This window comes from Leptonychotes weddellii, chromosome 5 (assembly GCF_054177405.1).
Source record: "Leptonychotes weddellii isolate Sample4059 chromosome 5, ASM5417740v2, whole genome shotgun sequence".
NCBI lineage: Eukaryota > Metazoa > Chordata > Mammalia > Carnivora > Phocidae > Leptonychotes > Leptonychotes weddellii.
In genome coordinates this window covers 141,437,263-141,463,543 of record NC_138373.1, presented here as the reverse complement: position 1 = coordinate 141,463,543, position 26,281 = coordinate 141,437,263, and the positions used below count along the sequence as shown (strand labels likewise).

The following is a 26,281-nucleotide window of genomic DNA, read 5'->3' as shown; positions in this document are numbered from 1 at the left end:
TTTCCTTTGCTGTGCAGAAGCATTTTATCTTGATGAAGTCCCAAAAGTTCATTTTTGCTTTTGTTTCACTAGCTTTTGGAGATTATCTTGAAAGAAGTTCCTGTGGCCGATGTCAAAGAGATTATTGCCTATGTTCTCCTCTAAGATTTTGATGCATTCCAGTCTCACACTGAGGTCTTTCATCCATTTTGAGTTTATCTTTGTGAATGGTGTTAGAGAATGGCTGAGTTTCATTCTTCTGCATGTGGCTGTCCAATTGTCCCAGCACCATTTATTGAAGAGACTGTCTTTTTTCCATTGCATATTTTTTCCTGCTTTGTCGAAGATTATTTGACCATAGAGTTGAGGGTCCATATCTTGGCTCTCTATTCTGTTCCACTGGTCTATATGTCTGTTTTTGTGCCAGTATCATGCTGTCTTGGTGATCACTGCTTTGTAATATAGCTTCAAATCGGGCAACGTGATGCCCCCAACTTTGTTTTTCTTTTTCAACATTTCCTTGGCTATTTGGGGTCTTTTCTGATTGCACTCCTGGGTATTTACCCCAAAGACACATAGTGAAAAGAAGGGCCATATGCACCCCAAAGTTCATAGCAGCAATGTCCGCAATAGCCAAACTGTGGAAAGAGCCCAGATGCCCTTCAACAGATGAATGGATAAAGAAGATGTGGTCCATATATACAATGGAATATTACTCGCCATCAGAAAGGATGAATACCCAACTTTTACATCAACATGGATGGGACTGGAGGAAATTATGCTAAGTGAAAAAGTCAAGCAGAGAAAGTCAATTATGATTTCACTTATTTGTGGAACATAAGGAACAGCATGGAGGACATTAGGAGATGGAAGGAAAAAATGAAGGGGGGGAAATTGGAGGGAGAGAGGAACCATGAGAGACTATGGACTCTGAGGAACAAACGGAGCATTTTAGAGGGGAGGGGATGGGGGGATGGGTTAGCCCGGTGATGGGTATTAAGGAGGGCACGTCCTGCATGGAGCACTGGGTGTTATGCAAAAACAATGAATCGTGGATCACCACATCAAAAACTAATGATGTATTGTATGGTGACTAACATAACATGATAAAATAAAATTTTTAAAAAAGTGTTAATATACTTTATTTAGCTATTATAACTATAATGATGATAATAAAGATTAAATGCTTAAAATATGACAGGTATAGAGCTAAGCACTTGATATGAATTCTCACTTAACTATCATAATAACCATGAAATATATCTCATTAGTCTCATTTTGTAAATGAGCTAACTTCCCCAGAAGCACACAGCTTTTAATGGTGGAAAAAAATAAGCACGGAGACTGTCTAGCCCTAGACTCCTAATCACTCTATTAGCTATCTATGACTATATAACAGAGTACACCATGAATTTACAGGCTTACTACATACACTAGGGATTTCAGAGTTTCTGTAGGTCAGAACCCAGGCACAGCATAGCTGGCTTATCTGCTTTGGGGTCTCACCAGGTTCCAATACAACTCTTGGTTAGGGCTACAGTCTCATCAGAGGCTCAAGTGAAGAAATGGATCTGCTTTCAAATTACCCCCAGTTGTTGGCAGAATTTACCTCCTTGTGGTTGTAGGACTGAGGTCCCTGTTCTCTTGCTGGCTGTCAACTGGGGGAAACTCTTGACTCCTAGAGGCTTCCCCACCTTTCTTTGTACCTGGCCTCCTTCATAGACTGTCTTACAACATGGTAGCTTACTTCCTTAAAGCCAACAAACAAGAGTCTCCCTAATACAGTTGACTAAGATGGAGTCTTATATACCATAATATCACAGAAGTGACTTTCTACTACATTTGCCGTAGTTTATTGGTTAACAGCAAGTCACAAGTCCTGCCTGCATTCAAGGGGAGGAAATTATACAAAGGTGTAAAAACCATGAGGCAGGTCTCACTGACTTTAAGGTTCTTCGACCACAACCACTAGGCAAGTAATAAAAGGGAATCATGCTTGCGCCAACTTTTCATTTTTGCCAAATGTGCATATCATCTACAATATTTTAATTATTTAATATTTATTTATTTAATATTTACTTATTTAGAATAATTTAATTAATTTAAGGTAAAGTAAAATAAAAAACAAAGATTTATACTGTACTATGTATTTGCTTATATGGTCTCACTTAATCGCCGCACAATTCATGGTAAGCAATATCATCTTCCTTATTAAAAATATGGAAACTGAGATCCAGAAATGTTTGGTAAGCCACTCAAGATGACACAGCTGGTAAGTAGTTGTAACAAGATTCAAATCCATGGCTCCTGGCAGTCAAAGTGCACAAGAACTACAGTCTAGACAGCACCCAACTTCATTAGGAATCCCAACTTTCCTCATTCCTTTTCCTAACTCTACCTGTCTCCTCAGCCTTTCTCCTAACCTCCTCAATGCTGAGATCCATCTTCAAATACCAGAAATCAACACAATATAAGAAAGAAGAGAAAGTATGCTCAGGTTTTGATCCTAGCTTTATCTCTTGTTGGCCTTGTCCCCTGGGGCAAATTATTGCTTTGTTTCAATTGTCTCATCTATAAAATGGGGAGGGATGATAATAGTAGGTGCTTAATAAAGATGAGTTAAAATTTTAATACTATTGGGCGCCTGGGTGGCTCAGTTGGTTAAGCGACTGCCTTCGGCTCAGGTCATGATCCTGGAGTCCCAGGATTGAGTCCCGCATCGGGCTCCCTGCTCCGCAGGGAGTCTGCTTCTCCCTCTGACCCTCCTCCCTCTCATGCTCTCTCTCTCTCAAATAAATAAATAAAATCTTTAAAAAAAAATTTTAATACTATTTTTGTCATAATCTCAAAGGAAAATGTCCAAGATAACTAACTTTGAGTGTTGTGTATGTGTTTATTGCAGTTAGGTTTTCAATCCTTCCAGAAATAAGTGAAAATAGAAAAAAATTTGACAGAATGCATTATTTTGCATTTTTGTGTGTGTGTTTTTAAAGCTTACTATAATTAATCACATTTAGGAGCAATGATGTTGAGGACTTAGTGGATGGGATCTTGAGCCCAAAGCCAAGAGTTGGCCTTAGCTAGGAGCATGGTCAGGATACCCTTAGCATGGGAAGGAAGGTTGCATTTGTGGGCACAGATGCAGGCAAGTGGGTCCCTGCAATGGGAGGAACTTATGGTCATTCTTTTCTTACTGCTTCAAGGACGTTACTCTGTAAATTCTTCCTTCGCTCTTCTACGACATCAATTTTGCAAAGTAAGTGATTTTTATTAACATGAAAATATGCAGTTATTTCTCCCATCTTAAATAGAAAGAACTCTTTCTTGACCCAACTTCTTACTCCAGTTATCACCCCTTTTCTCTCTTTTGAAAGCACTACTTATAACTGCTCTCTCCAATTTTCTCCTCCCATTCTTTCTTGAATATATCTCGGTCGTGCATTCAGTTTCACCTCCCCACAGAAATTTCCCTTGCCCAGCTCACTAAACTCATTCACATTGTTAAATTCAATAGTTAACTTTGGTCCTGATCTTACTTGCTCTCTCAGCAGCATTTGACACAATCGCTCCCTCCTGAAACACTCTCCTCCAGGCACTACCACCTCTGAGTTCCTTCTGGCTCCTTTCTGCTGACTCCTTTATCCTCCAAATTCACAACACAGGTATGTCCCACAGTTCAATACTTGGATCTCTTTTCCATTTGTAGTCATTCCATTGGTGAGCTCATCCCAGTGTATCTCTCCCAGTCAGAGCTCTCCTGTATTCCAGACTCTTCTGTCCTACTTAACATCTCCATCACTGGGACACACCAAGCTTAACCTGTCTATAAGAGGACCCACTCTTCTCCGCATCCCTGTAAATGGCAACTCCTTTCTTCCAACTCCTTAAATGAATAGCATGTAACAGATAAACAGCCTGTGACCCTTCTCTCTTACATCACTCACTCAAAGTGTCTGAAATTCCCATAAGGTCTACTTTCTACTCTTCTCAACATTTCTGCTGTGTGCTTGACCAACCCACCATCCTCTCTTTCCAGGATCCTCACAACAAATCTCCTAATGAATCTCCCTGCTTCTGCCCTTGCCATGACTCCCCTTTCCATAGTCCAAAATCAGCAGGCAACCCAAGTGACCCTAATAAAACAGAAACCAGATCTGGTCATGCCTCTGCTCAGAACTGTCCAAGGATGTCCCTGTCACTCAGAAAAGCTAAAGCTTCCCAGTGACCACTAAGGCCTGATGTCCTCTGTCTTCCATTGTCTCTCTGGAGTAATTTCTCACTATTCTCCACCTTGCGCAGTGACTACTGTCATATTGGCCTCCTCACTGTTCCATGAACACACTAGGGAAGCTTCTGCCTCAGTGCCTTTGAACTTACTGTTCCCTTTTCATGGAAGAGAGGCCTACCCTTGCCAACTTCTACAAAATTACAAATCCCTTCCAACACTTCCTGCTTTACTTTCTTCCCCCATAATGTTTACTGATATTTTATATACATTTACTTTTTAATTTTGTGCTTAAGTTCCAACAGAAAAGGGCTTTCTGTTTGTTTTATTTACTGCTGAGTTCCTAAGTACTTGAAGCAGTGCCTGGCATAGAGGGGGTGTGCGTGTTTGATGAATGAATTAACTATCATCAAAATGGTATGATTTATCTAATTATAGTTATTTGTGTGGGTCTAAAGAGAAAGAGCACTTCATTAATACACTACTACTCACACATTCCAAGCAATTCAAAAGTCATCTACAATTTGATTATTTATATGAAGGAAAAGATAAACTTCTTATTGATGATAATCATTTCAAAAGAGGTACCAAAACGCCAATGATGAACATAAAATTATTTTAAATTTTTCATTTTAGAAAAAAATTCTGAAATGGAAAATATAAGTAAATATGAATTTACCTTTAAAAAGGGGGATTTCCTTAAATAGACACTAAAAAGCAGATCATTTGGATTTAATGATACTTCACTTGGGAATTCTGCTGTGGACTGCTTTCTCTGGGCTAATATGAAAGATGAGTTACAGAATGTTAAAGACCCAGGGTGCCAAAAGCAAGCATTTAGCTGCTGACTAATCAGGCAGGGGTAAAGTTTTTTTTTTTTAGAGAAGATTAAATTTGACTATGTCTTCACTTTTATCATGAATTAGATTCTCCTAGTTGTTTCTTGAAATTCAGTGTTAAAAGAGATAACAATTCTCTTACTGTCAAAATGTTCAATTACAGAGCCTGTCTTTACCCATTTGAAGGCAAAACCTCTAAGTCTGTGAAACATGTTTTCCATTAATTGTTGGGCATCAGGACACACAGCTAATGAAGGAAAAAACACTAATCATACAATGTATTTAGTGTTAATCATTTTAGATATATATGGATTCATAGTAGGCTTTCTGGGTTTTCTTTTTTGTTTTCCACCTTGAACTAAGTTCTTTGTTTTCTGTGTAAAAGAGTGAAGTAACTTCTGGAAGCTAAAATAGCTATTGATATTATGGTCTCTTGGCTGTAGATGTTTATAAAACACTTGATTTAAATAAGAGTGCTTTTGATGGCTTCTAAATCTAATAACACAATGTAGATACAAGTTTATTGTTCAACTAAGGGACATTCTATTTTAATTATTTGTGACAGGGAAAAAATTAATTTATCTATAATTGCCTGCTACCTCTCAGGCAGAGAGGAACCTCAAAGACTCTCCTTGCTGAGCCTGCTGTGGCCATGAGAACACAGAGCAGAGCTCAGAGGCTGAATTAGGGCCAATTATGCCATGTATGCAAAAGACGAGCTGGGCAGTGGGAAAGGCTGCTTAGAACGAAGGTTCCAGAAAGAGGAAAATCTAGCTGTTGGTAGTGGATAGAGAATAGGAATGCTGCCGTCCAGAGAAGTCTTGGAGGGAAAAGGAAGAAGAAATGCTTAGATAAGTTTTTATAAAGTTTTCTATATGGTGACATCACCATTTTTCTAATTGCTATTTTTTCTAATATACATTAAAGAAATACCTAGCTATTAAAATTTCAAGAAGTCACAACCAAACAAAATTATCTTGTATACAATCAATATCATACAGCAATCATCCAGCACACCATGGTCAGCAAAACTGGGTAACAAAAGGCAGAACAATTCTCTGCTGCCTGCTTTAATTCCAGTAGATGAATACTGTAGCACAGATGATATTTTAAGAGACACATAGAAGATCTGCAATCTCTGTAGTATGGGGTATTATTCAGAAAAGTATTGAACTTTTTGAGTTTTAACTAATAAGTCAAAAAATGGCATTATAATGATCTAGGCAGAAGAAACCCCAGGAATGGAGAACATAGTTACGAAGCTTAAAATAGAAATCTCTCAGTAATTGAACAAAGCTACATAGTTTTGATGGGAATTAAGACTCTGACAAAGTCAGAATGGATCAGAAGAAGGACTTTCATTATTAAGGATCAGGTGGCAATTCACATTGCTTTATATAAAAATTCTGAATAAGGAATAAGAATAAAAGGTGAAGGAATGATTTTTTTTTTTTAAAGATTTTATTTATTTGACAGAGAGAGACACAGTGAAAGAGGGAACACAAGCAAGGGGAGTGGGAGAGGGAGAAGCAGGCTCCTGGCTGAGCGGGGAGCCCGATGTGGGGCTCGATCCCAGGACCCTGGGACCATGACCTGAGCCGAAAGCAGACGCTTAACGACTGAGCCACCCAGGCGCCCCGGTGAAGGAATGATTTTTAAGGATAAAAATATTAGGGGTGCCTGGGTGGCTCAGTCAGTTAAGCATCTGCCTTTGGCTCAGGTCATGATCCCAAGGTACTGGGATTGAGGCCCATGTTGGGATCTCTGCTCAGCAGGAAGCCTGCTTTTCCCTCTCCCTCTGCCTGCTGCTCTGCCTGCTTCCGCTCTGTCAAATAAATAAATAAAATCTTAAAAAAAATAAAAATATTAATGCACTACCAATGTTAAGAAAAGAGTATACAGTTGTCTCCATAAACACTTAAAGAAGAAGATTTATCAAAGATATGTTCTATGGGTAGAACAAAGATTTCCTGGAACCCCACAAAAGTGGAAACAACATATTTAACTCCGTGTGTTGCTCCAAGGAAACCTCCAACTGAGACAGTCTTTGGAGAAACCCGGATTCACTTTCCTGAGAAGGAGAACCTGTTGTGGCCACAATCATCTTGCCATTTTTTTTTTTAGGATTTATTTATTGGAGAGAGAGAGCAAGAAAGAAAGAGTGAGAGAGGGTGTGCTCGCAGGAGGAGGGGCAAAGGGAGAGGGAGGGAAAGGGAAAGAAGCAGACTGTGCACCGAGCAAGGAGCCAGATGCCAGGCTTGATTTCAGGATCCTGAGATTACGACCTGAGCTGAAATCAAGAGTCAGATGCTCAACCAATGGAGCCACCCAGGCGCCCCTTGCCATTTTTCTAATTCTCTTTTTGGAGATGTTCCAGAAAAACACTGCTGTTTCATAAATCCTCAAGAGTTGAGGTCAGTCTAACAGCTCCGGAAAAATCCCACATATCTAAAGTGTCTTAAGATCAGCATGCAATCCGTGTGTGCCATACAAAGAACGTGGATGTCTGATTTCAAAGATCTATCCCCTCAACCTTGAGAAGCAGAATCAGAAGCAAACATTTTTAACTGCCAATATGTTCTTCTCATTGACTATGAGAGCTCCAAAAGCTTTGCAAAATGTTTAAGGAAAATGTAAGAAGAGTTATGTAATCTAGCTAACAGGGCCAAGTTCTATAAATGTTCATGGTATTTGGGGGTACACAATAATCTCATTGTGGGCCAGAGGTGTGGCTGGGCCTCTGGTACCTTCCTTAGTAATCTTTCCCTTAAAAATCCCTATACAGAGAAAGAAGAAGGGGAGAGAACAAAACACTGGTAAGGTAACCCTTGAGTTATTGAACCTGATAAAAAGACACCTGAATGTCTCTTAAAATGGAATCATTTTCTATAGTCCAGCTGTTTTTGGCCAAATCAGCCAGACAGTCTCTCCTGGTATGTGAGGATACCCAAGCTCATTATGTTTCCTGAAATGTAAAAAGAGGCTCCAGAGTGGGATGATTGCATTTTATCCAAAGTTTTCTTAAATCCATGTAATAGAACCCTCCACTCACACAGACAGAGAAACTACAGACATAGGAATTCAGGTAAATCGTAACACTTTGAAACAACATTTAATTGAAATAAGAGTATTTTGATTTTCATGGAATCTTTTGGCATTAAAATGCTCTCAAAGGCCAACTGTGCTTCGAAAAATTAATTATTGGAACATTCCCAAACACTGCAGACTGGCAAATTCTGACCAAATGAAATGTTCTGTTAATATAACGAACATAACATAATGGCTTATTTTTAAATTGCCTCTCAATATGAATAGATGCATATTTGTGTTTCTTCTCACCCAAGCAAACTATTTACCTCTTTCTCCATTTGTAATCCTTCTGCTCTAATATTTCTTTCAAATACTTCTCTCTTTTCGGTCTGTGGGTTGGATTTTCTGTACACGAGAATATAGTCAATTCGACACTTTCCATCTCTGAAGTAAAGTCCATTTGATTTGTTTTTTTCTGGCACTGTCTGCACACAGAGAGAAAGGAACCAGTTTAAGACACTCATAAAAATGAGCCTGAGGTAATATTAAAGAATTAAAAGTAAATGAATTTTTCATTGTGTTTTACCAAAATTAATTTTTATTAATGAAAAATGTAAACAGTAGGGAAGAAAAAGCAAAAATTGGAAGAAGAATTGCGTGAAGTGGACAAAACTTAAGACACCTAACAATAATACCAAATGTTGGCAAGGATGTGGGACAACTGAGAATGATCATATTCTAAAAGTGAGAGTGAAAACGGATATACTTACTCTGGAAAACACACTGGCATTATCTTGTAAAATTGAACATTTGGATAATATACAACCCATAACAAGAAAAATCCTTATTAAAGCAATTTGGAGACATGTATATGACTATCTATAGCAGCATTGCTCATAAGAGTAGAAAATAAAAAATGTGAATCAATTCAAATGTCCATGGACAGGCAAATAGGTAAATAAATTGTGGGACAGTCATACAGTGGAAGAGCAGTAAAAATGAATGAACTACAGTTACATCTAATAGTAAGCACATATCTTAAAACAACATAGAAAAAAAACAAGTCACAGAACACTTCATACTACATGATTTTTAATAAAGCACAAAATAAAATGAATCTAGAAAGAAGTTTTTAAGGCTATGTATGTGCATGGTAAAGCTATTTTTAGAGCGAGAGAATAAAAAACAAAAATTCAGGAATATGGTAGAGGGATGGGATTAAAAGTAGCTTTGGTGGTTTTAGTATTATTCTAGTTCGACATTCCTCAAAAATTTTGCCCACGGTAAGAAAAAAACATTTTACTTTGTGATATCTGTGTGCATATGTAAACATACCAAGGATCTGAGACAAAAGTTTCACAAGACAATACTTATCCTTTCTACTTGCATACATGCTAATATTAATTTTCCATTCCACTAAAAATAACTGGAGTTAGTAACCCACAACTAGGTTGCCATGATAACTGGAAAAATATCATCTTAGTTCATCAGTTGGATGGTAGTTTAAGGTGTTCATTTTATAATTATGCTTCAAAACTTACATGTAAGTTATAAATATTATTTTGTAGTGACTACATATATAAAAATTAACAAAATAGTAGGTATAATTTTCTTCTAGGCTCCATAGGCTTGTTATAATCATGCACAACACTGAAAGAGACTATCAAGTACAGGCCGGTTAGGCTCGAGCCAGGTTTCTCAGGCTGATAGATTTCAAAAACATGTCTGTGAACCTAGGAAGTGGAAATGGGATTAGGGGGCTGGCTACCTTTTCTATAGGCCCAGTTTACAACAGTTTTCAAGTAGTGGTGTATGGGAGGCAAACATACCAGACCTCCAAGGTCACTGCTATAATGTACATTCTTGCATAAGTGCCATGCATGCCAGCTCATCCAAAAGGGAAAATATCAGCCAGAAGGGATGGAAATGTCACATCCCATGCCTTGGTGCAGACATTCTCAATAGATGATCAATCCTCACTGATTTTTTTTTTTTGGTTTTTGCTTTAAGAGGTACTCAGAAGCCTACCCAAATAAACACTTTCTTAACAATTATTTGCCAAGCAAATAATAATAATCTAAATCTGTAGATTTAGCACATCAGCATCTGTCTGCAAAAACAAGGTCTCAGCCACGGCATCATGAGGGGGGTTAGCAAAGCCTTAACCCTCCTGAGACTGTCTCCTTATCTGTAAGTTAAGGAGATAAGACTAGGTGCTCTTTGAGGTCCCTTTTGAGATATCTCCTTTATGTCAGATCATAGTACTCAAGGTAACTGTGTGAAGAGATGACAAAGGAATGAGGTTTAAAAAAAAAAAAATACATGGACAGTAGCATATGGTGTTGGTAGAAAGAGGTCTGGGAAGCTTGGTAGAAGTAAACAATTTTTCCTGTTCAAAGGCGTCATCCTGTCAATGGTTAACTGGCTCTGGAATAATAAGAACAAGAGGACTATGCAATAAAAGACTCTTATTTTGTGTTCCTATTACCTATACCTAATGCATATACAAAGAAGGTATTAAACTCCACTGAGACAAAATCTAAGCAAGAGTGAATGCCCCTAACAAAAGATTTTTCTTCCAAAATGACATATGAACAGATGGATCTATTTACACTTGCAATGAGTTTTCAGATTACAGAGGCAAACAGAAAATACTGAAAGCTGGTCCATTTTGTGTGACTGTTCTATGCGCTGGGGGATTTACACAAGAAAGTCCATGCTTGTAAAGCTTTCTTTCTACTAGTGACACTCAGAATGTAGACTATCATAAAATGACAAGTGGTTTTATCTCCCTTTATATAAACAAAATGTCTCTAGGTATAAGAAGGGAAATACATCACTTAGTGAAAGTTTGTTTTAAACATAGGTAGATTCAGGATCCCTGAAATGTGCTAGACCTATGGAGGAAATCAAAAGAATATAAGACCTGCCGCTTGTTTTCTGGAAACCTACAGTTCAATGAAATGATGACTTTAAACAATCCACTGGAATATGCTTCACAGGTTTCCACCTGGATGAAATATTGTACTTGTGAGAAATCATACACTTACCTCTCCTCCTGCTTCCAATCTGCTAGCATCATCTGAAGTACTGGTCAGGTTTCCAGGGTGAAGCAGAGAATCGTCATCTTTGCAAGGGCTGTTGACAGCTTCTAATTCATCAAAAAGAATATTGACATCCTTGGCCACTAAAACCAAAATAAATACATTACAAGTGGGGTTAAGAATTTGGGATCTTAAAAGAAATACCAAAATAGAAGACACCTCTCTTTGGCTTCATATTTGTTCATTGTTTCAATAACACCTTGAATGATAAGTATATTATTTCCTAAAAGAAAAAGATGTCAGATATAAAACATGTTTGATTAAAGAGTGTCTTGATTAGGCAAGATCAAGGACAATGTGAAGCAAAGTAAAGTACCTCCATAATATAAATAAAATTTGCCTTCAATGACAAGAGGAGGTGTTATGTTTGTTTAGTTTTCTTTCACATACTTGTTTAGCATAAAGTACTTTCACTTATTACTTCTAAGAACTCATTCTCTGTGTTGGACATAACCTTTGTTATTTTATCTCATTTTATTTTTCATGAAAGTGCCATATAACTTGCCAAATGAACCCATATTATGTGCCAACTGCAAGGTTCAGTAAGATCTATAATTTTATTCCTTTGTTACTTCCCAAGGTCTAATAATGAAAACCTCATGCAGTAATAAAGCATGCAGTTAGGTTTTCTGCATTTCTTCTTTCTCTAATCATGAATTGAAATCATGAAGTTACCCATTCAGGGGCTTTCCCAAGAGACTGTTGATGCCAATACATAAAGCACTATATATCAGATTTCCAAATAAAGACTATAACGGTCAAATGCATAACGCCTTGAAGTGGACCATAAATGACAGTTCAGCAGTAGTTAGTGCCAGGTACAGAACCCTTCCTTAGCAACTCCAATGACAGATCAACATTGCAATCGCTCAGGATTTTTAACCCACCACAAGCTGTGGCGCAGAATGATTTGTAGGCAATACGGTACTATTTACATAGCACATACAAGAGTATTCATCCTTTCATTCAAAAAATTTTTAAAGAGGTGCACGCTATGTTTTGCACAGAGTTGAGTGATAGCCATACCCTGATAAATAAAAGTGACTTGTCTTCCTGCCCTTGTGGTAATAAGTAAACAAAACAAATAGTCGAAGAATGGTAAATTGCATTGAGTATTATAAAGAAAAGAACACAGTATGGATATAGAAGGAATAGAGATCATCTACTTAGATGGTGTGACCAGGTTCTAAAGCAGCTCATTTAACATCTAAGTTTTTCTTCTGTAAAATAAAATCGGCATGGCAATAAAATTAACATTTATTGCTTACTATGATAGGCTGAATCATGGCCCCCAAAAGTGATCGAATTCCTGGAACACATGAATATGTTACCTTCTATGGCAAAAGGGACTCTATAGATGTGATTAATTCAAGGATCTTAAAATGGGAGATTATGTTGGATTATATGTGTGGGCCCAATGGAATTACAAGGGAGGCAAGAGGGTCAGAATCAGAGAGACAGACTGGAAAATGCTAAGATGTTGGCTTTGAAAATGGAGGACAGAGCCATGAGTCAAGGAATGCAGATGCCCAAGAATGTAGGGAAAGGCAAGAAAGCAGATTCTCCCCTAGGCCTGCAGAAGGAACACAGTCTTGCTGGCACCTCGATGACTTCTGACCTCCAGAACTGTAAGAAAATAAATTTGTGTTAAGTCACTAAGTTTGTGGTAATTTGTGGCAGCAGCAAGAGTAAACTAATACACTTACTACAGGTGTTCAGATCTCGCAGCTCCAAAGAAAGAAACATCATGGTCTTTTCATACAACTGGGATTTAGGAGCACCTCTTCTGTGACAGGAACGCAAGGAAAGGAACAGTTTTGAAGGAACACAGTTATGTCTAGTGTGGGAGATGTCAAGAGGAAAGACAACTTCTCTGACAACCCTACATAAAGAAACTCCCCCTCCTCCAATTATTCTCCATCCCTTCTCACTGCTCATTTCTTCACATCACTTATCACAAACTGTAATTATATTGTTTATTCATTTGTTTACTGTGTGATGGATATTTACCCTTTTAGAATATAAGTTCCACAAGGGACCCTGTCTGTCTTGACCAGATGTACAGAGGTCCTGGCACAGCCCTCAACACATATTTGTTTAATGACAGAACAATGATCTCAAGGTGGACACAGTCTAATGATGTCTGAGAGCCCCTTTTCTCCAATATCTTATGGTTCTAGGACTTTGCATATACATTTTTCCTAAAACAATTCTTATTCACAAGCCAGGAGCTCCACAGTTGCAAGTAGATACTGATTAAATGTTTAAGTACATAGTGATTAAATTTCAAGTAGATATTGATTAGATTTGAACAACAGGATAAAAATATTTCAGCAAAGTAGATCTGCTTACAATTCTAAACTCCACCGATCAGCAATGTGAACTTGTGTTCCCATTACCTCACTGGTGAGGTAGGTATGGGAAACTTCTCTCAGGGTGGCTGAGAGGATTCAGTGAGATCATATACATGTTAGTCTGACCCACGGCAGATCTGCAAGAAATGTTGGTTTATCAATTTTAGACACTGGGGCCTTACGTCAGCACTTGAGCCTTAGCAACACAAAACAGAAAAGGTGAGGCATTTACAAGTTGGAATGGTTGTTATAAAGGGTAGACTGGGGTAAGGTATGAAATAAAGAAGCTAAAGAGGACACTGAGATTCATGTCCATCTGACTGACTGGCACCCTGGGTTCAAACTCTTGAATATCCATTCATCCTTCCATGAGAATTGCCCCTCTGCTTTTGCTAAGGTAGAAAATTACCAGATCATCTTCTGCTGGTGTCACTTTCTGGAGTTGGTACAATCGGTTCTATAAAGCCCTCTATATTATGGGGTTCCCAACTAGGACTCTGTTGTCACCCTGGAGATACATGGCATTGTCTGGAGACATTTTTGATCGTCATGGCTAAGGAGAGGGGGGTAGTGCTAATATCTAGCAGGTAGAGGCCAGGGATACTGCTAAACATCCTACAATGTCAGAATAGCCCCCTACAAGAGTTATCTAGTGCAAAACGTCAATAGTGTTGAGGTTGAAAAATTCTGCTCTACATTAAAGGCGCAACTATTTGATTCTAGAGGAACCAGCTCACTTGAAAAAAGGAAGAGAAGTCTGTTTTCCCTCCTTCTGCCCATCAGTATTACTGTCCGAAGTTGTTATGGGGCTAATGTTGCCTGAGTTCTCAAGGAAAATCAGTATGTGGTACAATCTGATTTTTAGAGAATTAAGTGTTGTTTTTTTTTTTTTTTAAAGATTTTATTTATTTGACAGCAAGAGATACAGCGAGAGAGGGAACACAAGCAGGGGGAGTGGGAGAGGGAGAAGCAGGCTTCCCGCTGAGCAGGGAGCCCGATGCGGTGCTCGATCCCAGGACCCTGGGACCACGACCTGAGCCAAAGGCAGACGCTCAACGACTGAGCCACCCAGGTGCCCCGAGAATTAAGTGTTATTGAGGCACTGTTATCACCTGCCAGCCTCTCAAGAGCCTTAGCAGAGATTAAAAATGCTGATCTGTATGGGGATTAACATAACAATAAAAAAAATTTTTAAAAATGCTGATCTGTCAAAAAATGCTCAGCTGAACACATGGTCAGAAGAAGACAGTAGAACATGTAGACAAATATACAGACAGAAGAAACGTGTGCCCTTTACCAATACTCCCCCATTGTTACTGATAGAGCAGCTTTACCAGCTAAGTTTTAGAAACAAAGTACAATATCTTTTGAAGCAAACTTACATCATTTCTTTAAGGAGAAAAACAACCCCCAATTTCAAAAGTTAATCAATTTTTTAAAAAATCTGTTTATTCAGCAAGTACTTAGTGGGTGCCTACCTTGGCCAGACACTGTGCTGGGTTAGGTCAAATACTGGACGTGGCAGACACGGCCCCTGTCCTCACACACCTCACATCCAGCCAAGGTGACAGTGGAGCCTTTTTATCCATGGCATGGATGTCACAAAGATACTCTACATCCAAACAAGGTTACTTTTAATGGATGCCTTCACCTTCCATGCAACCCAAGTAACAGACCTGCACTGCATCAACTCAGAGAGGGCTGTGTGAACAGAATTGGGAAGCTGAGTCACAATAGGTAGATACCATACACTTGGAAAGCAAGAGAGAGGCTCAAATAATTCTCCCTCACAAAAAGCAGGCACTCAGCCTAAGACGGCCAGGGAACAGAACAGCAAAGACTCACATGTCACAGCTACACAAGAGTCAAGAACCTCATATTGCCTGGGAGACCAAAAACCTGCTAGAGTCTGAGTAAATCATCAAACTCTGCATAGGAAAGAGATTTCTGTAGGCTGACTTGCTATGTTATTCCACAATAGAGACGGAGCAGAGAAGTCAGAGGACCAGAAGGCAGAGTGATCCTGACATACTTCATGTGATGGGAAGGCAAGTTTACCTCAACAGTACTGAATCTACTCATTAAATACTTATTTATTCAGTGAAAATCCCTTGGATTATTAGCCATTATTCATTCTCTATGGGGAAAAAGACCACAAATATATTTCAAGGGCTCAAATAAATAAGCAAATAAATTAATCATCTTCCGCCATTTGTTCACTGAGAAAACATTTAGGTTAGGTGCTAGGGTGGATGAAATCGAATCAGTGCTAAAAAGGCAGGGAAAATAAACAGTAAGTGTGTCTTTTAGAGAGTAAAAAATAAATACTAAAAAATCAAAGCCCTCGACTCACTGCTCTTTTAACTCTCCTATTCCTCAAATGCAGCAGAAAAACCCCACAGAGGCATTAGCAGCACAGGAGTATTTAATCTCAGTATTTTCTGATGCAGAGAAAATCAAGTGAAATTATAGGTCACTGAAGAGAACATGAGAGGACTGTGTAGTGTAATCCAGGTTTCTATATCTGTCCTCCAGAGTGCCAGCTCATTTTACTATTTTTGTCCCGAGTTCCAAATTATTACATCTGATATTCAGAATTCTGAAGATATTGCATACTGACCTCAAAGCCTCATTAGAAAACACACAAAAAAGGACACCTTCAGGAATGATTTAGAATGAAAAGAAACAAAAAAGCTTGTTTACATCTTAATTTGAACATTTAGCTGGCTGTTTTATAACAAGTTCATCTTTATATCTAGCCCTAGGGTCTCTTCCAGGTGAAGGCCCAAGGCAGCTGTAAAACTGACTAGCAAATAGGAGGTGCTCAGTGCCCATTTTTAAGTAAATAAAAACTAGTTGTAAGATTCTATCAATTTGTTTTCTTACTCTAGTTATCTTAGTGGGATTGCTTCAAAGTATCTGTTTCTCTCAGACCCAGAGACTGAGTATGAAGTGGGAAGGGAGACAGAAGAAAGGGCACTATTGAGAGCCAACTGTGTATTAAGGATTTTCAGGTCTGTTTTCCCTTTTCTTCCTCAAAATACCTTAGGAGAAGGGCATTATAAGAAAGAAGGCAGGTTCAGAGACAGTAAGTAAGGCCATACAGCTAGTAAGTGACAGAGATGAAACCTAACCCAGTTCTGACCCCTAAATCCATGCTGTTTCTAGCTGGCTTCTTGTTTCTGTGGAAAACATCCTACTGTTCTTAAATCATGTTTGGCTTGGGGACCCTGGGTGACTCAGTCAGTTAAGCGTCCAACTCTTGGTTTCAGCTCAGGTCACGGTCTTGGGGTCCTGGGATTGAACCCTACATTGGGTTCCCAGCTCAGTGGGTCTGAGCTCTCCCTCTGTCCCTCCTCCTCCCTTCTCATGCATGCGGTTGCACACACTCGTGTGCGCTCTCTCTCTAATAAATAAATAAATAATCTAAAAAAATCGTGTTGGCTTTCAAGCACAGGAAGTCCTTTAACCACCAGCCAGCTATCTTGTCACAGTTTTAATATTTATCTGAATAAAGCTAGATTTTACATCTGTTGCTGGACAGGTCTGACACTTTTTTTTTTTTTTTAAGATTTTATTTATTTATTCATGAGAGAAGGAGAGAGAGAGAGAGAGAGGCAGAGGGAGAAGCAGGCTCCCAAGGAGCAGAGAGCCCGATGTGGGACTCGATCCCAGGACCCCGGGATCACGACCTGAGCCGAAGGCAGACGCCCAACCATCTGAGCCACCCAGGCGCCCCAGGTCTGACACTTTTTAAAATTTAACAAATAGATCCAGTTAAATGTTTTTAAAAATTCAGAGAAACACACAGACTCAGCACAGCTTTGAGCACCTTAGGCTGGGATTTTAAAGACCAAACATTACTTAACATGTATACCAGCAAGCCTAGGACTCTGCTCAATATACTTCAAGTGAATCCTATGACATCCCTAAGGCAGAGACTCTTTGGTTTACCAATGAGAGGAAAAAAGGGCCTAATTTGGAAAACTCAAAATAAAGTAATTGGAGAAGACATAAATCCTCCCTCAGCTAGTTTTATTCCTTTCCAAAGGTCAGTGGATTTCAAAGTGTGTTCCCTGGAACCCCAGGATCTTTTTGGGGGAGCTTCAGGGGCGATGGAAGGGACAAAGAGGAAACTGAGTGGGAAAAGCACTACACCCTCTACACCCAGCCACCCCAAACAACTAAGTTAACTTTTTTATATATTGAGATTATATGTGAAAATATATTTGAGTGAGAAACAATAGATTCTACTGCTTTAAAAAGTTTGGAAAGCTCTGCTAGTGTGGTACACCAACAATTAAATGATTGTACTAACATCTCCCCAAAGAAAACCTGAGGAAAGAAAGCTAGGGTTCTAATTGTTATACATATGAGAGTAGGCACTTTTTTTCTGCCATGGGAAGTTTACTTGAAATACATTAAGATTCAAAATATATCTCTGCAAAGAAAAAAGTCATAAATTTTTTTTTTAAATATGTGGTCATTAAAAAAATTTCATTGGCATTTCCTGGCTCAGTAATGATACAGTTTATAAAACAGAGCATAGACCATAGCATGGGGCATCCATAGGACACTCTGTCATGGGGCAAAGATCATTAACTTGTTCCTGGGAAAGCATGTTTCTCATGAAGAGCTTCTCTTGCTACTAACTTCATTCTAAAGAAAAGGACAGACACCTTAATTACTTCTACAACAAGGCAGATAATAACAGTACCTCTTAACAACCTGAGAATGATACTTAGAGAAGAACCAAGTACGTAATTCAAGCTTTGCTCAATAGCCTTGATTATCTCTTCACAACATGAAATGAAGTCAGTGATGTTCTGCATTAAAGATCCTCAGAGTCTCCTGACCATAACTTCCCCTTCTTTGGAAAAAGCATGAGCTCTGGATTCAGACAAGCCTGGGTTCAAATGCTAGTCCTCACACCTACTAGCTCTTAGATTGGGTTATTTAACTTATTCAAGCTTTAGTGTCTTTATCTTTTCAGTGGGGATAATACAATGGTCCCACACACGATTGTTGAGAGGAATGAAGACAAGGTAGCAGCCAACAGTAATGCAGCATTTGCCATGTGCCAGGCACCATACTAAGGGCTTTTCATAGATTTACTAGAACTATCCCCCTTCAGATGTAGAAATTAAGGCAAATAGAATTTAAGACTAAATACAGTAATATGGGTAAAAGGTCAACCACAGAGTTGCCAGGCAAGATTATATGTTCAATACATGTCAGCACCTCCCTCTTCCCCATCTTCCCCTTTGAAACAGCATGACCATACGGATTAAAAATAAAACTGGAAGTCAGGGCTCAAGAGATTGGATTCAAAATGACTCACTGGATGTCATTGAGAAATGACTCAGCCTCCGTGGGCACAGAAGCACAGAGCTCCACCAAAGCAGGAACACCACTGTGATTGCATAGACACACGTGCAAGCACAGAGGGTCTGACCACAGGATAACAACGATCCTTCCAACCTCCAAGTCCTCATTTCAAACACTTTGCTTTTTGCTCTCTTTCCTTCATTACAACCTAACGGACTATAACACAATAATGTGCCGTGGTTTGAATGCCACTTGAGAGTCCCCACAGTCTGTACCTGTATATACTAGGAATCAAGAAAAGAAAAACTAAGGACAAAGCAGGAGGGGTGGGCAACAAAAAGTGTGGGAGGGGAGAGAAATGATCCCTAGAAAAGGCTGGGCACTGGTAATAATTTAAAGCAAGAATTGAAAGGTTCAGTATAGCCTTTGAATAATATCTTTTTTAATGGTTTGCTGATATAATAAATGCACATACACATACACACCTGCTTCATGGACTAGAGCTTTAAGATGTGATTCTCAACTAATTTCAGAATGAAATACTTCTAAATGTCTGCTTCTAAAAAATGTCCAGATTTTAAAAGTCTGGTGGCTAAAAAGCAGGATATTTTTGTTTTAATTGATATTATTGTACCTAATACAGTAGGCACTAAAATCACTGGACTGTTAGAGGGTAAGAATCTTACTAGACAAACTCATCATTACATCAAGTTAAATCTGTCTCTAAGTCCCCACTCCAACTGGCCTGGCAGACCAGGTCAACCACAGTTTAGATAATTAATTTTAGTCATTACTGACATTCCCATTCCTCTACCCCACATATGAAGGACTGTAAAAGGTTTTGACAGAGGTTTTGTAAAGAGCAGAATGTTTAGACCCCACTCAGGTCTCCAAGCCATACTGCTACTGCTGAGCTACCCACTTTGCAAGTTTAGAGTAGAATTCATTCACTCACTCACTCATTAACAAAATTTGTTGAGCAGCTATTATACTCTGTATTCCGTTTAAGGTACTAGAGATACAACAAAGCAATGGGAAGAAGAGACTGTCCCCTTCCCAGAATCCCTGAAGTTCCCTGAATTATGGAAGACCTGCTCCTTCCTCAGGCTGGAGAATCTTAGCCAAGGCTGGCTGTTCAGGTGGCTCAAGCGCAGGCTCCAGGCACACAACCCAGCCATTCCCTCCCTTCCCCCCCCAGCTCATGGGAAGCCATGCTACCACTGCAGGACAATCTAAGGGAACTGGACAGGAAATGCCTTTTCTCCCTCTGTCTGTGTGGGTATCTCTGTGTGTCTGCCTCTTTTTATGAAGGATTAGCCACTCAGAAGCCCAGACTTTCAGAAAACAAAAGCCAGGAACTTCAGATAACAGAGAACGCTGCTGAAACAAAGGAGTTTAGGGAACCTAGCTACCATCTTGGGATGGGGAACAACGGGTTAGAACAGAGAGATGGAAAAATTACATCAAGGAAAACACGCACACGCACACACACACACACACACACCCCCTTACATTATACTGCCACATAGAAATGCTTTCCTCCTAGAAAGCAATCAAGTTGCTTTCATTTTGAACAATAAAACAAATGTGATCTGTGTTTTAATTTCTCTTGAACTGAACTGTGCACCAAAACGTTCACTATTGCTTTAAGATACAATGCATAACATAGTGCCAGACACAAGACAGGTGACATGGAGAGACGGGTGAGTAACTTTTCTTCTTTATAAGTTGTACATCTGTTACAGGGAAAGTTGAGAAACAGCTTTTAAATAGCTAGCCTCTCTAAGACATCTTTTGAACAGATAAAGCCATTTTTAGGGCATAAGCACTACAGGAAAAAAATGTAAACATATTTTACAATCTAGAAGCATGGGGAAGAATTTTGCATCAAGACATAACAAAATAAGATTTTTTAAAAAAAAATCCAGAGTAGTTCACTTTTCCTAATCGTGTTTATTTAATCTTTTATTTATCAGAACAAGGGCCAGCATATGACTAAATATTGACAATCAAATATTAACCATATAGCCTTGGGGAGGTATACTCAATTTTTTCACCCTTAAAATGGAGAAAACACATCTACTATTTCTTGTAGGGTTGTTTTAAGAAAAGAGATAGTAAGGGAAGAGCACTTACTATAATGGCTGGCCTACCTTAGACACTCAAAAAATGTTTCAAATTCTCTCTCACTCCTAGCTTGATCTTAAAGATCATACCTATATGTCCACAAAATTCCAAGAAAATAATGAAATCTTTCCATCATCTAAAAAAAAAAATGTTTGCAGGCGAGAAGGAATTTTTCTGATGTCCAAATCCTATCTATTTTTACATTTTTGTAATTTGGTCTCTCGAAGCTTCCTATAAATAATAATCTAAGGTACAGCCCCTTGAAGAACCAAACTATATGTTTTTATACTTAGAAATTTCAACTAACTTGTTAAATATCTGAATCACATTTGGAATCTAGGGTGAAACTGAAGATAGATAAATGGCCCAAATCTTTCCTACCAGAAATGACATTGGCCAGGTAGGCAGCTTCCCAAACCTACTTAGCATAAAACTTATTTTTTTAAACAAGAAAACAGATTAGTTCCAAAGTATTAGAAAATCCTTAAACCTATAAAGAGTTTATTTGCATTTTAAGGTGAAATAATATTTCCCTTTTCTTATTTTTAAACTTAAATATTAACTACTCATAAACATACGCTTCTACTTGTTCACAAAGAGCTCACCATTCTAAACAATAAAAGTTATCATATACAAATGTGTCTTTAGTAAGATATGCTAACAAAAATTACTGTAAAAATAGTCTTATAAACATTTAATTCATTTTGATATAAGTTCATGCAGCCCTAAAAAATTTTTAAGTTCATCTCCTGCACTTGCATAGAAGCCAACTTTTATCACTTATTAAAATTTTTTAAAAAATCCTTTCATCACTATATATCATCTTTCAAATCAGATGAAGTAATTACAGAATTTTATAACTTTCCATGAAAAAATTATTTTCACTCCAATGTCTATTAATTGGATTTTTAATCTCCTGGGGAAATTTTTTCTCTTTTATTCATAACCTAATATTAAGGGATTGCCCAAGCAGAACAAATAGCTGGTCTTCTTCTTTTTCATTAAAAGTTTTTCTCTTAGAACCAGCCTCATCTTCAATTTCAGGATCCTTTTCCTTGATGTGTTTAAACCCCATACTGAGCACATTCAGAAAGGAATTAAATGAAGGGTAGGAGACCCTCCATTCCAGTCTGGCCTCCATTCTTGATATTACCTTGGTATGTAACTTCCACCCTCAGTTGTCCTATCTATAAAGTGGAAGTATTAATTATTTCAGAAGGTCAGGAGGGCAGTATGATGACAAAAGGGGATAACTGCTATGAAGATGCTTAAAATTGCTCATTAAAAGTTTAGTATTAGAAACGCAGTGTCACAAAACTAAAAGTAGCAAAAAGTTACAGTGGTTCTTCCTGCAGTGCTCTTCAGATCTAACTCCTTCAAACATAACACGGTAGAATACTATTTGATCTTAAAAGAGTATCATTATTTAGTATTAGAGCTCTGATAATGAAACACGAATGTTAATGACTTAGTCTATGATACCACATCATCCATCCTCAATGTTAAATCTACAACTTGAGTAAATGTATTGATTAAGATCAAATTCTTAGTAAAAACTATAAAACAAAGTAATGTAAGAAGAATAAATGATTAATTAGAAGAGAGGGGTCACTTCTCAAGTCACAGCCCATCATCAGTGACTTGAGATACCCATTTTGGAGAATAAATTTATGATTTCAGGTTACTGCATCAACATTTACTTCTTACTACTTGTACATCTGAGCAAATGAATAGTATTCTAGTAAGAGTATTCTCAAAAATTTATTTGATTATGATTAATCAAGGAATCTAAAAAATTATAGTACCTAGCAATTTATTAAATATTATAGTATACTAAATATAGAACTAGAGTTCTTCCATCAGGCTTCTTCAAAGACTCCAATACTGTGTGGCTCAGTTTCGTAAACTAAACCTGCATTTCACTAACCATCTCTTCTGGTCTCAAAATTATTTTACACAGTATCTCCTTTACGACATTTTTTTTTAAACTTGGCATCTAGGGTTTCTAGTTTTATTATCCCTCCCAAGTATTAGAATAGTTTCTCCTTTCATGGTCAAATTAAAATTTGAGGGAAACTTACTTTCTTGTATTGCATTAAGAATCTCTGAAAAGTCCACATCACTCTTTGGGCCGTCAGGTAGTATTTGCATATCCAGCTGGTAGCCTTGCAAATCCACACCTCCTTCTAGAGAAATGAAAGATATTCATGGAGTTTGCACTGGTTATCAGAGAGCCCAGCATTAGGGTCCCAAGGAAAAGCAACGTCAAAATCTAAAAAGAACAGCCAGCTGATTTGCCAATGATCCTCCCTCTTAGAAAAATGACTTTTAAAAAAAAAATGAGAAATATGACCAGCCATTTGCTCCTTATGGGACCAACAAGGTTTAATTGTATTTCCAATGTAAAAAATTAGGCAATTACTTTATTAAAATACCACACACTTCATAGTATTTACTGATGACTTCCTAGGTGAAGAATAAAACATGTTAGCCTCCACCCAAGGACATTTAAAATTTTCAGCTTCACAAGGCTAAAAAGTAATATTCAACACAAATACTTTTTTTTAAGATTTAATTTATTTATTTGACAAAGAGAGAGAGAGAGACAGCGAGAGCAGGAACACAAGCAGGGGGACTGGGAGAGGGAAAAGCAGGCTTCCTGCAGAGCAGGGAGCCTGATGCGAGGCTCAATCCCAGGACCCTGGGATCATGACCCGAACCAAAGGCAGACGCTTAACGACTGAGCCACCCAGGTGCCCCTCAACACAAATACTTTATATCATCTTCTATAAAATTATAATAATTCATTCTTAGAAAAGGATTTAATATTCTTGATATCACAGGAAAAAAGACATAATTTTTCCCCTCACAGTTGAACTTCCCTGCTATATCATTTTTCAATTATACCAGAATACTTTTATTTCTTCTATGAAGTAATTAAATCTCTTGTGCTAGATTTGTCTCATGTATTTTTGGTATGCTCTAAAGAAGAGGGTTTTTTTATGCTGTTCCACACACCTATAGAACATTTAAGGGTGCCAAAGAAAACAAGACATCAAAAAGTAGCTTTATCACTAACAATAATAAATCTTCAAATGCTTTTTAAAATAATCACTAAGAACATCTCCAGTCCTGACGAGTCTAGAAGGGCTAAAAAGCCAGTGCTAAAATAAAAAGATAGCCTGATGAATAGAGTGGGACATAGCTTCCAATATTTTTGTAGAAATAATTATTTCATAAGCCCAGGAATTATTCTTAGCCTTGAATAAATTTCAGTTACACCCTGAACTCAAAAGAATACAACACAGTCACTATCGTATAAGGACACTCATTCTAGAAGGGACATGAAGTAATATAATAGACGGTGAGCTTTAGAAGGGCAGTAACTTTTACTTGCATGCTATCACCCAGTACCTAGAACAGTGCCTAGCACCGAGTAGGCAGGCCCTCAATAAATGCAGGCTGAATGAATGACTAAGGCTACATGATAATTATGAAACAAAGGCCATAGAGCTACAAGGAAAGTTATAAGCCCAGATTATGGAGTCCTGCAAACCAGCATTCAAATTCTTATTAGGAAACACTGAATCTCTCTAAATCTTGGTTTTCTCATCTATAAAATAGGGGTGATAATAACAGTCTCACAGAACAACCATGAAGACTAAATGAGATAATGCATGAAAAGCTCTTAGCTGTCAAATAGCACTCAGTAAATGGAAGCCATTATATTATCATCCATAATAATGTGTTAAAGGAACACTGACATTTATACAGAAACTAGCTACTGAATAACGAGATGGAAGTCACAGGTCTGTTCTTTGGGACACCAGCATGCATTTCAGTGACTGTCAAGCATGTCAAGCACTGCAGATACAGTGAACTTCTTAAATGCATGCATGTGGTTGTCTCACTGAAGTTAACAGTTGAGACTAAGCTTTTCAACAGGAATTAAACTGGGTTATTTGGTTCCCCCCGCACCCCATGGCCAGTTACTGTGCATAAGTATGGAGAAGTTCTGCTGCTTTTCAACCTCTGCTAAGGCTAGATGCCCCTGTTCTGCTCAATAAGCAAAGGCCTCATAATAACAATGACAAAAAATAAATAAGAATATTCAATACTGCCTATAGGCTGGTTCTGGGCTATGTACTTTACCATCTCATTTAGCCTTTACCTTTGAAAACAAGGTGCACTGGGAAGGAATAATTTGCCCAAGGTCACACAGCTACCACGTTGTCAAGATGCAACTCCAACCCATGCTCCCACCAGTCTTGAACACTCCCATATCAAAGCAGTCACAAATACAGGCTGTTAGAAATAAGGGAAATGGATTTACCAATAGTCCCATGTTCTAGTGCTTCAGACCATGACCAATACCATTACATAACCTAAAAAGCAAATGACTTGCTAAATAGGCTAATAAACAGGAGCCCAAATTATTTACCTTGTGTGTCTTAGTCAGGAGCTCATAAATTCATATAGAAGTAGTTTTGACTAATAAATAACTACAGTTTCTAATAATCAAAATTCCACAAATTTTAGTAATTATTTTTTTGTTAGGGAACAGTATAGGAGCGTAGAAAGTCACAAAAGAAGCAACATAAAGGAGGCATTCAGGTCGTTAAAGTCTGTATTTAAAGAATATTTAATGCTTCAGATATCAAGAAAATGTGAGGAAAATGGATACAAGGATAAATAGATTTGTTTCAAGTATGTTTATAAAAAATACCCTTTTGACCATAGAATTGAGGGTCCATTTCTGGGCTCTCTCTTCTGTTCCATTGATCTATGTGTCTGTTTTTGTGCTAGTACCATACTGTCTTGATGATGACAGCTTTGTAATAGAACTTGATGTCCGGAATTGTGATGCCACCAGCTTCGCTTTTCTTTTTCAACATTCCTCTGGCTATGCGGGGTCTTTTCTGGTTCCATACAAATTTTAGGATTATTTGTTCCATTTCGTTGAAAAAAGTGGATGGTATTTTGATAGGGATTGCATTAAATGTGTAGATTGCTCTAGGTAGCATTGACATCTTCACAATATTTGTTCTTCCAGTCCATGAGCATGGAAAGTTTTTCCATTTCTTGTGTCTTCCTCAATTTCTTTCATGAGTATTCTATAGTTCTCTGAGTACACATTCTTTACCTCTTTGGTTAGATTTATTCCCAGGTATCTTATGGTTTTGGGTGCAATTGTAAATGAGATTGACTCCTTAATTTCTCTTTCTTCTGTCTTGTTGTTGGTGTATAGGAATGCTACTGATTTCTGTGCATTGATTTTATATCCTGCCACTTTAC

At 38.0% G+C, this 26,281-nt stretch overlaps 1 protein-coding gene across 3 annotated transcripts in view; it reads right to left on the bottom strand.

The window, feature by feature from the left end:
- ANO4 (anoctamin 4) overlaps positions 1 to 26,281 on the bottom strand; it is a 277,492-nt gene that overhangs the window by 115,287 nt on the left and 135,924 nt on the right. For 2 of the 3 annotated variants that reach the window (XM_081822277.1, XM_081822276.1), the window contains exons 3-5: positions 23,068 to 23,172; positions 11,124 to 11,260; positions 8,400 to 8,558 (exon numbers count right to left, since the gene is read on the bottom strand). In XM_081822277.1, the coding sequence (XP_081678403.1) occupies positions 8,400 to 8,558; positions 11,124 to 11,260; positions 23,068 to 23,172 (401 nt within the window). The remainder of the gene's footprint in view (positions 1 to 8,399; positions 8,559 to 11,123; positions 11,261 to 23,067; positions 23,173 to 26,281) is intronic. The other variant, XM_081822278.1, reaches the window with a different exon arrangement.